Raw genomic sequence first — 12,078 nt, 5'->3', positions numbered from 1 at the left:
CCCCCCCCCCCTCCCCCATCCGAGCAGCCCGCACCACTGAGAACGGTGTCAAGACCGACGAGCTTGTTGCCAAGGTGCGCGCAACCGGCCATTTCCCTCCCCAGCCAACCAACTGGCCGCCCTCCCCCCCCCCCCACCCTCTTTGCTTACACCCTTGCCCCCACTTTCATTCACCCCACCAGGTCAAGAGCTCCAAGGCTACCGACGCCAGCGCCAGCTCGCAAACCGTCTCCGATGGCTTCCGTGTCAAGGGCAACGCCGCCTTCAAGGCTGGCAAGTATGCTGATGCCATTGCCTTCTACACCTCCGGCATCGAGTCCCCCGACGCCTCGGAGAAGACCCTGTCCTTCCTCTACCACAACCGTGGCACCTCCCATTTCTACCTCGGTGACCTGGAGCAGTGTGTCGCTGATACCTCCATGGGTGCGCTCCCTCAATCATCCCTCCGCCCTACTCTGCTTCGCGTGTATGCGTGTGTGTAGACTCCCCCCGCCCCCCCCCCCCCCCCTCCCCGGCTCGCTGGCTAACTCCTCCCTTCGACTCCGTCCCTTGGCTGCCACCTACCCAGCTCTCACTCTCAGCCCTCTGTACATCCGCGCTCTGCGTCGCCGCATGACCGCCTACACCGAGCTGAAGAAGTTCAACCTGGCCGCCGTCGACTGCCTGATCCTCTCGCACATGGAGCCCGCCAACATGGACAGCATCATCCAGCAGTGTGAGGCCCTCTGCCAGCGCATGGCCGCCTCCGAGGTCGATGACATCATCGCCTCTCGCAAGGCCCGGGTCCCCTCCTACTTCACCGTGCGCAACTACCTGGACAGCTTCCACAACAACATCTACGCCACCTACCCCACCCTTGCCGACGGCGAGGAGCCCGCCTCGGCCGACTCCACCGATGGCGACCACCTCTTCCGCACGGCCATCCACCTGCTGCACCAGGGCGAGTATGATGAGAGCTTCGACACCATCCACCTGGCCATCGCCAACAACACCCAGCACCTGGGCAAGGCCTACAACCTGCGTGGTACCTTCTACTTCCTGGCCGGCCTGGCCCCGGAGGCCCTGGCCGACATCGACCGCTCCATCGAGCTGGAGCCCACCTCCAGCGCCTACATCCGCCGTGCCTCCATCAACTCGGAGATCGACGGCCACGATGTGGCCTTCCTCGACCTGGACAAGGGCAAGCAGCTGGATCCCACCGACTCGGATCTCTACCTGCACACGGCCCAGCTGAACCTCCTGCGCAACTCCCTGGACAAGGCTCTCGAGGACTTCGACATGATCATCGCCAAGGGCGAGGCCTCCTACGTGGCCTACCTCCAGCGCTTCACCGCCATGCAGGCTATGGCCAGCAGCATGGATGAGATCATCTCCCTGCAGAATCAGTTCGAGTCTGTCCAGGCCAAGTTCCCCCACGTTCCGGACCTGGTCTTCCACTTCGTGGAGAGCCTTGCCAACATGCAGCGCTTCGATGAGGCTGAGAAGTTCCTCCGGGAGGGTACGCATTTGGGATTCCGCGCTGCTGTCGCCTCATTGCTCCCCCCCCCCCTCTTTCTCTCTCTCTCTCTCCCCTCTCTCCTGTCCCACACCTGACGTATGATTGCTGACCCTCCTCGCTGCCTTCTCCCTCCGCAGGCCAGAAGCGCTTCAAGGACTTCCCGCTGTTCTACATCGCCGAGGCCAACCTCATCTTCAGCCGCTTCATCACCGCCAGTGCCAACAGCAACGGTGGCCAGCCTGATGTTGGTGCTTTCCCGGCCGAGGACCGCGCCACCGTCGTCGGTCTCCTGGAGAAGGCCCTCGAGCTGGACCCGCGCAACGACATGGCCATGCTCCTGCTCGCGCAGCACTACTCTTCCTCGACCTCCGGCAACCCTGAGGACATCAGCCGTGCCATCGGCTACTACAACCAGGCTCTGGACTGCGTGCGCCTCCGTGCCGAGATGATCCATGTCCTGACCGCCCGCCACAACCTTGAGGTGCAGAGCAAGGCCCTGGACTACTTCCGCACCCACATCGTGCCGAACATGAACAAGCTCACCGAGGCCCAGGACTAAGCTCGCGCCTGTGTGCCTTAGATTTATGTATGCGCATGCATCTCTGTACAATCTTCCCCCCCCCCCCCCCGCCTCCCTCCTTTTCCTCTTGCTGCTCCCCCGCCCCCATTACATGTATTTCCATACATCAAAACATTTATATGCATGCACAAGTGTACACGTTTGCACATGCACCGGCATGTGCGCACGCATGGCAGGACACCCTCTCGGGCCCCCAGCGCGCACCCTTCCTCCCCTGTGTGACCTCTCACTTTGCCCTCCTGTTCCCGCACACTTACGCAGGATAGGCTTGGGGGCGCACATGTCCCCGGACCGAGCTAGCTCGGTCATGCGCGCACGCACCCGCCCCTAAATGCACGCTTGTGTCCTTGTACCCTCGAAATATACCACCAAAGAGTTTACGCCTGCCAGAGAGGGCCTCTTCCTCTTCCTTTCCTCCTCCCCTTCGCCCGAACGTGTTGAGAGGGCCACGGCGAGGGATGGCAGCAGGTCCCTCCCCCCCCTGGGCCGGGACACACTCGTCATGTCGTATCACGTGTCGAGCTGGCCCGCCTTTCTTCTTCAATCTGCCCATCCTCAGCGGGGGGGAGGGGAGGGGGGCAGGGGGCCGAGAGCAGGATCCTCCCTCTGTCGGCTCTGTCTCCTTTCCTCTCTCGCCCTCCCTCTTGCTGACTCACAGATGCCGGTTATCGCCTTCGACATCTTGATCCCTCTTAAACTCCCCCTCAAGACCATGTGCCCTGTGGGTGACGCTGAGGCATGGTCTTCAGGCTTCACAAGCACAGATTCCCCCCCCCCCCCAGCCGCTGCCCTTCGCCTTTCCCTCTGCATCCCCCCGCTTGCGTTCCCCATCCTCGTCTCTTTGTTCATGCTTCGTCTCCTCTCCCCCGTGGGCCAGGGCCTCACCCCGGTGGGCCTGCAGTTGGCCCGGGCCACAGCTGCCTCTACTTTTTTGAGCTCCCCGAATCGGCACCTGTCCACCTCCCCCCCCCCGGGTGGCCCCGAGTCGACCGGACTCGACTCCACGAATGACCCAAAGACCCTCCAGCGAGGCGTCAATCATCTCAGGGAAAGCTTGCGAACCGGGGACTATGAAGCCTTCCTGGCGACGCACTTTTTCCCGGCCCCCGCGTCGACCCAGATTGCCTGGATGGCCATCCGCTGCCTCAGTCTCGAGGCCAGCCACATCTCCTCGGCCGCCACGGACCCTCGCCTGGCGGAGATCCGCTACGCCTACTGGCGCGAGGTCATCGGGGCCATCTATGCCCGGGCGCCAAGCAAGGACACAGATCCGGCCAATATTCCTGGCGGAGGGATCTCCGCGCAGCAGCATCCGATTGCCGTCACCCTGCGGGCCTTCCATCGCAGCGTGCGCCCCCTGTCTCGGCGCTGGCTCGCCCGTCTGGTGGATGAACGGTCGAAGCGTCATGCCGCCGGGCATCGGGCTTTTGGCTCTCTGGATGAGCTGGAGCGCTTTGGTGAAAACACCTCCGGCACAGTACTTAGCCTCTGTCTGCAGGCGGCTGGCCTGGGGGCTGGTGGCACCGAGGAGACTGGCTCTCTGGCCGAGCATGCGGCCTCCCATGTCGGCCAGGCGGCCGCCATTGTCAATGTCATTCGGGCCATGAGAATCGACAAGGCTCAGGGCCGGCTTTTGCTGCCGGTGGATCTGGTCATGAAGGTGCCCTCCTCTCCCGTCTCCCCTCCTCCGAATCACCTCTCCCCCCCCCTCTCTCTCTCTCTCCCTCGTGCACATGCACACCTTCCGTTGCCCCTCCTTTCCACCCTGTCCTGGTTTTGGATGTACTTGCTTGTATTGCCTGCATGCTCACCACCCCTGCCGCTTTCTGCCCCGTCCCGTTTGACCCTGCGTAGCACAATCTTCGCGAGGAGGCCATCCTGCGATTGGCCCCCGGGGCCAAAACCCCGACGGAGCTGTGTGACGCGGTCTTCGAGTTGGCCACACGCGCCAATGATCATCTAATCACCGCTCGGACCATGGTCTATGGTTCCTCCAATGCTGCGGCCGCTGGAAACCCCTCCGCCGGAAAGACCTTCGGCCGGCGCATGTTTGGCCTTCTGCCGGGGGCTCATCTGCCCAGTGATTCGGTGGCGGTTTTGGCCGGCGTGGCCATTCCCCTGCAGCACTATCTGGACACGCTGGCCCTGCCGGCTGTGCAGTTTGATCCCTTCTGTGATCGGGCATCAGTCATCCCATCGGCCAAGCATCCGAGCGTGCCGCTCCTGCTGAAGCTGGCCAAGCATCGCTGGCTCAAAACCCAGTTCTAAAGGTCCCCTTGTCATTGAAGAGACGCTGCACATTGTATGGATGTGCATGGGCAAGCTTTCATGCAAATATTCCCCCCCCCCCCCCCCCTGGAAAGCGACATGTGCGCCCACATGCAATAGATTCCTCGTGCGAGTAGCCGGTGACACTCTCTCACAAAAGACATCGAGAAGGGAGGCGAGGGGGGGGAGAGAGAGAGAGATAGGGGAAAGTGGTCTATTCAGGGGGGGAGGGGGGGGGGGGGGCGAAGACAAGAAGAGGACCACCTTTGCCTCTACAGGTGCATCAAGTGGTCCAGCAAGATCTCCACCTCGGCGATGAGTTGCTCCACACAGGACATGATCGAACCAACACCATAGAGAGTGCTTTGGTCGGGTGAGCCGGCCGGGGTGGCATCCAGGGCGTGGGCAAAGTCAATCAGCCGCACAGTAACTGGACAATGTTGAGCCCATGCGGGCATTTGCTCGGGCAGCGGTAGCTGTTCTCCTGCCATGGTCGCTGCCGAAGGGGGAAGTCCAACCGGAGGGAAGATGCTCAAATCGTCCGGTCGGGTGGAGGGGAGCTCCTGGTCCAGGAAGGCATCGTCATAGATGATCAAGACCGAGCTGCTGTAGATGTGGAAGGCTCCCTGCAGGCGAAGAGCCCGCTCGAGGTTGGACAATTGCCAGTGCGCTGTGCGCAGGAGCAACAGCCGCCCGAGCAGGCGTGCAACCAGGGTTTCAGATGTCCGGCGCTTGGATGTCACAGGACCCTCGATCGGACCTCGGGCTGGTGGAGAACAGAAAGGCAGGCCAGAACTCCATGATAGGACGGACGGGCCTCGGCCGGAGCCAGTGGCGCTGAAGACGTCTGAAGGGATGGGATAGGCAGGCGGCAGGCCGACTGCATGGCCGGGAGTTCCACGCCACCGGGCAGCAAGCTCGCGAGCAAGGGCTTGGTGTAGAGGGGAGCCAGGCTTGGATTGCAGGAGTTCAGCATGGCCGCTCTGTGCCAACTCCACATACAGCTCTTCCAGGCGGAAGAAATGCCGAAAGGCCAGGCTCACGGAATCCGGGCCCAGAGTCCGCCCGTACATGCGATCGGCATCAAGTATTTCCCCACTCGAGGAGTAGGACTGGCGATCGCGGGAGGATGAAGAAGGAGATGGGCATGAGAACCGTGACCAGCCCCGGCAAGGGAGGGCCAGAAGGGCGCGGCAGGCGAGAGGCAAAAGGGGGAAGACATACCTTCATACCGGTGACACGGAAGCCAATGAGCTCTTGCCAGATGTACTTTTCCAGTTCCTTTTGCTTGCGCTTGGTCGAGGCGTTCGGGGAGCAGGCGATCCGCCCCACCTTCAGGTCAACCACGGCCGGCCGCGTGGCTGAGAAGGCCAGATTTTCGAGACAGATGTAATCTACTCCCGGATGAAGGGGGAGGAGGGGGGGGGAGGGGAGTAAGGAGTCCGACGACAACAGGCTTGTAGGGAGTATCGAAAGGCGGGGGGGGGGGGGGCAATGACCAGGGAACGAGTGGGGGAGGAGGGAGGAGGGGGGTGACAGTACCAATCCCATTGGCGCGGCCAGACCCGAAGTACCGGGGGATGAAGGGCCGCAGGTGGGAAAGCGCGTCGATGCGATTGGTGGGGGGCTTATTCCCCGGGCTGATGGCCCCGGCATTCGGGGAAAAGTCCGGCACGTCGGGGAAGAGAACCTGGTAAAAGCGTCTCTCCCGGTGGGCACGGGTGTCGGCGATCAGAGGCTTAAAGATGAGGGGGCCGCACTCGAGCACCGGCAGCTTGCCGCCCTCAATCGGCGGGGGAGGCGGTGGCGAGGCTGGTGGCGAGGCTGGCGGTGACAGGAGATTGCCTGCCAGGGCCGAGGAAGTGACCTTGGCCGTGGCCACGCTGGAGGAGGCCTTCGTCGATGTCACAGCCGGGGCCGTGAAATGTCCGCCTACCTGCGGACCCAGCGGCGCGAGTGACCCTTGGAAGAGGCCCTCCCAGGCGGAGGCGATCTCAGATGCGGTGAGGGACATTTGGGACAGGGGTAGGGGAGGCGGGAGGCGGGAGGCGGGAGGCGGGAGGCGGGAGGAAAAAGGGGGGGAGAGAGACCGCCCGGAGTGGAGTTGGTCGAAGCCGGGGGGGGGCGAGTGGTCTACATCAAGAGCGCGAGGGAGGGCGCAGAAAGTGGGAGAGGGGAGACGACGACGACGACAAGCGAATCGAGGCGGGGATTGACAGCGGTGGCATCAATCACCAAAAGGAGGAGGGGGGGGGGAATGGGAGGGGGTGGAAGAATGGAAAAGGGGCCAAAAGGGGCCGAGGGATGGAAGAGGGGGGGGGGAGCTACACACGCGCAAAGGGCTTCCCGGGGTGAATCCCTTTATTATTGTTTTTTTTCCTGATGCGTTCCCGCGGGCTCTCTTTCCCTTTCTTGCACCTACTCGCCGCGTGAGCCCGGCTCTGCTGGGGGAAATGCCCGCGAGTGCTACCGGGCGGCGGTCCCACCTGAGACCGTTTCTAAGCAAAAAGAAGCGGGGCGATCTGGCATGTCGATCTCCCGGACGATCGGCTCCCCGCGCCACGAGAGGCCGGGCGGGAGAACGGGAGGCCGGGCGGGACGCCCGAATCTGACCGTCCCAAGGGCCGCACGGATCTCGCCAGCGCGTTCTCGCCCTCCGTGGCGCGCGCGCGCGCGCGGGGAAGCATGGGCCACTCTCCGGGGGCGGGCGAGCGGGCGGGCAGGCGGGTAGGCAGGCGGGCATGCTCACACCGGGTCAGGGGAACACTTGTTTCGACCGGGAGGGGTCTCTCTTTCTCTCTCTCGCAGATGTGCCGCCCCCCCGGGCGCCTATCTCAAAAAAGAGCGTGTCCTTGCACATTCTACGACGGGGATGCGAGGTGTGCACCGCAGGGCCAGGGGCAGCTGCAGAAGGGGATATCCCGGCTCAGGGGATTGTTTTCAAAGGAGCGTCCCCATCGTCCCCAGGGGATGGTCGAGGCCAACTCTCCCCGCCCTCCCTCCACTGGGCCCGGCGCTGTTGTCGACACACCAAAGGCTGTGCCTCACCCCCCCCCCCCCCGTGGGCCAGGCCCGGCCCCGAGAAATGGGTCGGGCCCTCGCGGTGCGTGGGCACGGCGGCGAGGGAATCTCCTGGGGAACGCCCATGCTGTTGCCCTGCCCCACACCCGCACCTGCAGGCGCATTTTCCTTCCCGCCACTCGAGCTTGTATTGCACCCTCTTGCCCTTCGGCTTCGCGGCGTGGGGGCCCGCAACGGCGGCCGCTGGCCACACGCGCCTTTTTCCGAGACCCACACCCCCATGAGAGGCCAAGAAAGCAACACACTCGTGTGTGTGGGGGAAGGCCACCTGCCGGGAGAGCTTCCCTCTTTCGCGGTCGGGGCACGCGCCATGAACGGCAGGGGCGCATAATTCGGGCCGGGCCTGTGGTCCCTTGAGCACGTGAATTGTGGTGATCTCAAAAATGCGGGTTTGAAATGGCAGAACGTGACACTTGAGGAGCAGGGCCACCGTCCTGAATGAGGGGCGGACGGGGGGGGCCCAAAATGGAGGAGAATCTCGAGGCCGAATCTTCGCTGTCGTCTCTCCGTGCTCTCTTGACCCCCCCGCCGCCCCCCCCCCCCCCCCCGCCCACCCGCCAGACTGTCTCAAACAGCCCCTCTGCTCAGGTCCTTTGCTGCCTCGATCCCGAATGAGGAGCATGAAAGGCACTTCATAGGAAAAAAGCACGGCACAGGGAGGTCCACCACCAGGAGAGCTCTGCTTCAGACACCCGCGTCCGCGTGCGCACACAACCGGTTGGAAGAAGAGGGAGAAGAGAAAGGAACGAAGAGGGAGAAGAGAAAGGAACGAAGAGGGGGAAGAGAAAGGAACGAAGAGGGAGAAGAGAAAGAAAAAGCACGCTTCTATAGGTGTTTGTGTATTTGAAGGGGGGCGGCGCGGCAAGGGGAGCCGTGGTGCACAGCGCCGCATAATCAAGCAGGCTTTGCGCTTTGCGCGCGCATGCACACACATGCACACGCTGCGCCGAAGGCCCTTTTCTCTCCTCCCCTCACACGCTTGAGAGAGGGAGAGGACGAGGAGAGAAGAGTGATCTCTGAGAGGGGAGAAAAGAGGGAGGGGGGAGCGCGCGCAGCGAGGCGGCCAGCATCTCTCTCTCCGCACACCATATTGCCCTGCCTCTCGCTCGCCCCCCGATATGGGAAGAGAGAGAGAGAGAGAGAGAAGCCGGAGGAGGACAGAAAGGGGGAGAGGCGCGCCCCGCGCTGCAGAGGACATATGCGCACACACACTTAGTCGACCTCCTCCATGGTGGAGGACTCGAGCTCGGGGGCATCATCATCGGAAGCCGGGCCGTCCTCGATGTCGGAGGCGGAGTGGTCGTCGCCAGACAGGGACAGACCCAGGGCGATCATGCGGTGGATGCGGGAAGCGAACTTGTTCGGGTCCTCCAGGGAGAAGCCAGAAGACAGGAGGGCAGTGTCGAACAGGAGCATGGTCAGATCGTGGACGGTCTTGGAGCCGGCATCCTCCTCGAACTTCTCCTTGATGGTGGTGATGATCTTGTGGTCGGGGTTCAGCTCGAGGGTCTTCTTGGAAGACATGTACGAGGACATGCCAGTGTCACGCAGAGCCTGGGCCTTCATGATGCGCTCGAAGTTGGCAGACCAGCCATAGGCACCGGTGATCAGGGAGCAGGGGGAGGACACCATGTGGTTGGACACGACGACCTTCTCGACCTTGTCGCCGAGAATGTCCTTCAGGTGCTTGCACAGGGGCTCGAAGTCGGCCTTGACCTTCTCGAAGCGGGCGGTCTCCTCCTCGGTGGTGGGCAGCTCGAGGCCCTCCTTGGTGACGGACACCAGGTTCTTGCCCTCGAACTCGCGGAGCTGCTGAACGGCGTACTCATCAATCGGGTCGACCATGAACAGGACCTCGAGGTTCTTCTTCTTGAGGGCCTCAAGGAAGGGAGAGTTCTCGACGGCGGCCTGAGACTCGCCGGTGATGTAGTAGATGTCCTTCTGCTCGGCGGGCATGCGCTCGATGTAGTCGGCCAGGGAGGTGGCCTCGTCCAGGGACTTGGTGGACTTGTAGCGCAGGAGGTGGGCCAGGCGCTCGCGGTTCTGAGAGTCCTCATGGACACCGAGCTTGAGGTTCTTGGAGAAGGCCTCGTAGAACTTGGCGTACTGCTCCTTGTCCTCGGCGATCTCCTGGAAGAGCTCGACGCACTTCTTGACGACATTCTTGCGGATGACCTTGAGGATCTTGTTCTGCTGCAGGGTCTCACGAGAAATGTTCAGGGGCAGATCCTCGGAATCGACGATACCCTTGATGAAGGACAGCCACTCGGGCATGAGCTCCTCGCAGTCGTCCATGATGAACACACGGCGCACGTAGAGCTTGATGTTGTTGCGCTTGCGGCGAGACTCGAACATGTCGAAGGGAGCACGGCCCGGAACGAAGAGGATAGCACGGAACTCGAGCTGACCCTCGACGGAGAAGTGCTTGACGGCCAGGTGATCCTCCCAGTCGTTGGAGATGGACTTGTAGAAGGCGGCGTACTCCTCGTTGGTGATGCCCTCCGGGTTGCGAGTCCACAGGGGCTTGGTCTTGTTGAGCTCCTCGAAGGAAGTCTCCACCTCGGTGATGGTCTTCTTCTTGGAGGCAGACTCCTCGTCGTCGGACTCGACATCCTGGGCGTCCTCCTCGTCGGCGGGCTTGACAACCTCCTCCTCCTCGTCGTCCTCGACCTCCTTCTCAACCTCGCGGGTGACCTGGAGCTTGATCGGGTAGCTGATGAACTCGGAGTGGGTCTTGACGATCTCCTTGATCTTGGCATCCTCAAGGTAGGCCAGCTGGTCGTCCTTCATGAAGAGGGTGATGGCGGTACCACGGTTGAGGGTGGGGGTCTCGTCCTGGGTGATGGTGAAAGAGCCACCGGCCGAGGACTCCCAAGTGTACTGCTCATCATCGTTGTGCTTGGAGGTGACCTGGACCTTCTCGGCGACCAGGTAGGCGGAGTAGAAGCCCACACCGAACTGACCGATCATGGAGATATCGGCACCCTGCTGGAGGGCCTCCATGAAGGACTTGGTGCCGGACTTGGCAATGGTACCGAGGTTGTTGACCAGGTCGGCCTTGGTCATACCGATACCGGTATCACGGATGGTCAGGGTGCGAGCCTCCTTGTTGGGGATGATGGAGATCTCCAGGTCCTTGCCGCTGTCCAGCTTGGACGGGTCGGTCAGCGACTGGTAGCGGATCTTGTCCAGAGCATCAGAGGCGTTGGAGATCAGCTCACGCAGGAAGACATCCTTGTTGGAGTAGAAAGTGTTGATGATCAGCGACATCAGCTGGCTGATCTCAGCCTGGAAAGCAAAGGTCTCGGTGGACATGGTGGACTGCGTGCCGAAGGGACAGGGGAGGGGATTGGGGTCAGCAGGAGGTGATGTGGGGGGAGGGGGGAAGGAGGGGGGGAAGGAGGGGGGAAGGAGGAGCAGGCAAGGGGGAAGGGAAGGAGGAGCAGGCAAGGGGGGGGGAGGGAAGGAGGAGCAGGCAAGGGGGGAGGAAGGGAGACGCACGGTGGGTATCTGAAAAGGTCAGCAGGGAAGAACACAAATGACAAATTCGGATGAAGAATTCTCCTGCCCAGAGGGTGGCAAACTATGATTATTTATATACCCCTGCGGAGGGTGCCCACCGGCCGGGCAGGCCGCCCGCCACCCCCAAGCCTCCCTCTCGCTCGGAGGGGAGAGGAGGGGACCGGGCGGAAGGCGCCCCGGCACACGGTCGACACCCGCCTCACACCATCCGCCCCGCCCCGGGAGACGACAACCTCCGTGATGCGCATGAGTGTCGAGGCGGGAGGGCGGCCGCGGCCGCGGCCGCGGGGCGCGCGGGATACGCAGGCCGGCAGGCTCTCCTGGCACCGGGGCACGGCCTCGCACTCGACAATCCACCAGACAAGAGCCATGGGGCAGCCCGCAGCAAGGCGTGCCCGGTCCGCTCCTCCCCCGGCCGCCGGCTCCCTGGGGCAGGCACGAGACAAGAGGACCGCAGCTGGCGCGCAGGGCTCCCAACTGAGCTCGAACATGCTAGACGGGCCCCGAGGGTGAGAGCGCCCTGGCACAGACTCTGCGACGGGAGTGCCCCCAGCAACAGGTCCTGTGCGTCGGTACCGCCGCATTGCCACACAGACCGGAGGAGGATTCGCGAAAAGGCGGGGATCCGAGTAATCCGCCCCCCTCCCCCGGGGGGGGGGGGGGGGCCCCTCAATCCACAGCCCCCGAGGCGCAGACAGCGCGTGGCCCACCCCCGCACCACTCAGGGCGTTGCCGGCCGCTTGGCGGAGGAGCCAACGAGAGACTCAGACAAACATGGCACAGCACCAAATGGGGGCGCAGCGCCAATGTGCGCGCGTGAGTGCGCACCCACAATGTCCTCCGCCGCTCAGAGACGACACGGTCGGGGGACACCCATCCCCCCCCCCCCCCGGAGGGGGGAGGGGGGCTTGTTCGCGCAGCCGTATCAACGGACTTTCTGGAAGAAAAATAGCACCTTCCAGAAAAATGCCCCGCCCCGGGGAAACTGCCCCCCCTGGCAGCAGGGGCGGCAGGAGGGAGGGGGAGCCGGCGCGGGGGCGGGGGCCGGGGGGCGGGAACACCCAAAAGGTGTTCAAAAGATGGCAGAAAAGCCCATCATCAAACAATGACGACCAGCGCCCGAGGCGCC

The 12,078-nt window shown here is 63.2% G+C and overlaps 4 protein-coding genes across 4 annotated transcripts in view; 2 read left to right on the top strand and 2 right to left on the bottom strand.

Annotated features, from left to right (window-relative positions):
* H696_00240 (hypothetical protein) overlaps nucleotides 1-2,530 on the top strand; it is a 3,193-nt gene extending 663 nt beyond the window's left edge. The window contains exons 2-5 of the mRNA XM_009494086.1: nucleotides 28-74; nucleotides 183-423; nucleotides 569-1,498; nucleotides 1,636-2,530. Coding sequence (XP_009492361.1) covers nucleotides 28-74; nucleotides 183-423; nucleotides 569-1,498; nucleotides 1,636-2,057 — 1,640 coding nt within the window. The 3' untranslated portion in view covers nucleotides 2,058-2,530. The remainder of the gene's footprint in view (nucleotides 1-27; nucleotides 75-182; nucleotides 424-568; nucleotides 1,499-1,635) is intronic.
* Nucleotides 2,531-2,833: 303 nt separating this feature from the next.
* Nucleotides 2,834-4,426, top strand: H696_00239 (hypothetical protein). The gene is made up of 2 exons (XM_009494085.1): nucleotides 2,834-3,738; nucleotides 3,933-4,426. Exons 1-2 carry the CDS (start codon nucleotides 2,926-2,928, stop codon nucleotides 4,344-4,346), a joined length of 1,227 nt encoding a protein of 408 aa, XP_009492360.1. The 5' UTR covers nucleotides 2,834-2,925; the 3' UTR covers nucleotides 4,347-4,426.
* Nucleotides 4,427-4,566: 140 nt separating this feature from the next.
* H696_00238 (hypothetical protein) lies at nucleotides 4,567-6,416 on the bottom strand. The gene is made up of 3 exons (XM_009494084.1): nucleotides 5,889-6,416; nucleotides 5,571-5,740; nucleotides 4,567-5,458 (listed from the first exon to the last, which is right to left on the bottom strand). The coding sequence occupies exons 1-3, from the start codon at nucleotides 6,358-6,360 to the stop codon at nucleotides 4,619-4,621; spliced, it is 1,482 nt and encodes a 493-aa protein (XP_009492359.1). The 5' UTR covers nucleotides 6,361-6,416; the 3' UTR covers nucleotides 4,567-4,618.
* A 2,223-nt stretch (nucleotides 6,417-8,639) lies between these two features.
* On the bottom strand, nucleotides 8,640-10,742 carry H696_00237 (heat shock protein 90-1; the record flags this gene model as incomplete). The annotated part of the gene is made up of 1 exon (XM_009494083.1): nucleotides 8,640-10,742. The coding sequence occupies one exon, from the start codon at nucleotides 10,740-10,742 to the stop codon at nucleotides 8,640-8,642; it is 2,103 nt and encodes a 700-aa protein (XP_009492358.1).
* Between the last annotated feature and the right edge of the window lie 1,336 nt (nucleotides 10,743-12,078).

Source organism: Fonticula alba (assembly GCF_000388065.1).
Source record: "Fonticula alba strain ATCC 38817 unplaced genomic scaffold supercont2.1, whole genome shotgun sequence".
Classification (NCBI taxonomy): domain Eukaryota; order Rotosphaerida; family Fonticulaceae; genus Fonticula; species Fonticula alba.
Note: the sequence above shows the minus strand (reverse complement) of the source record. Positions and strands in the feature narration are given on the sequence as shown.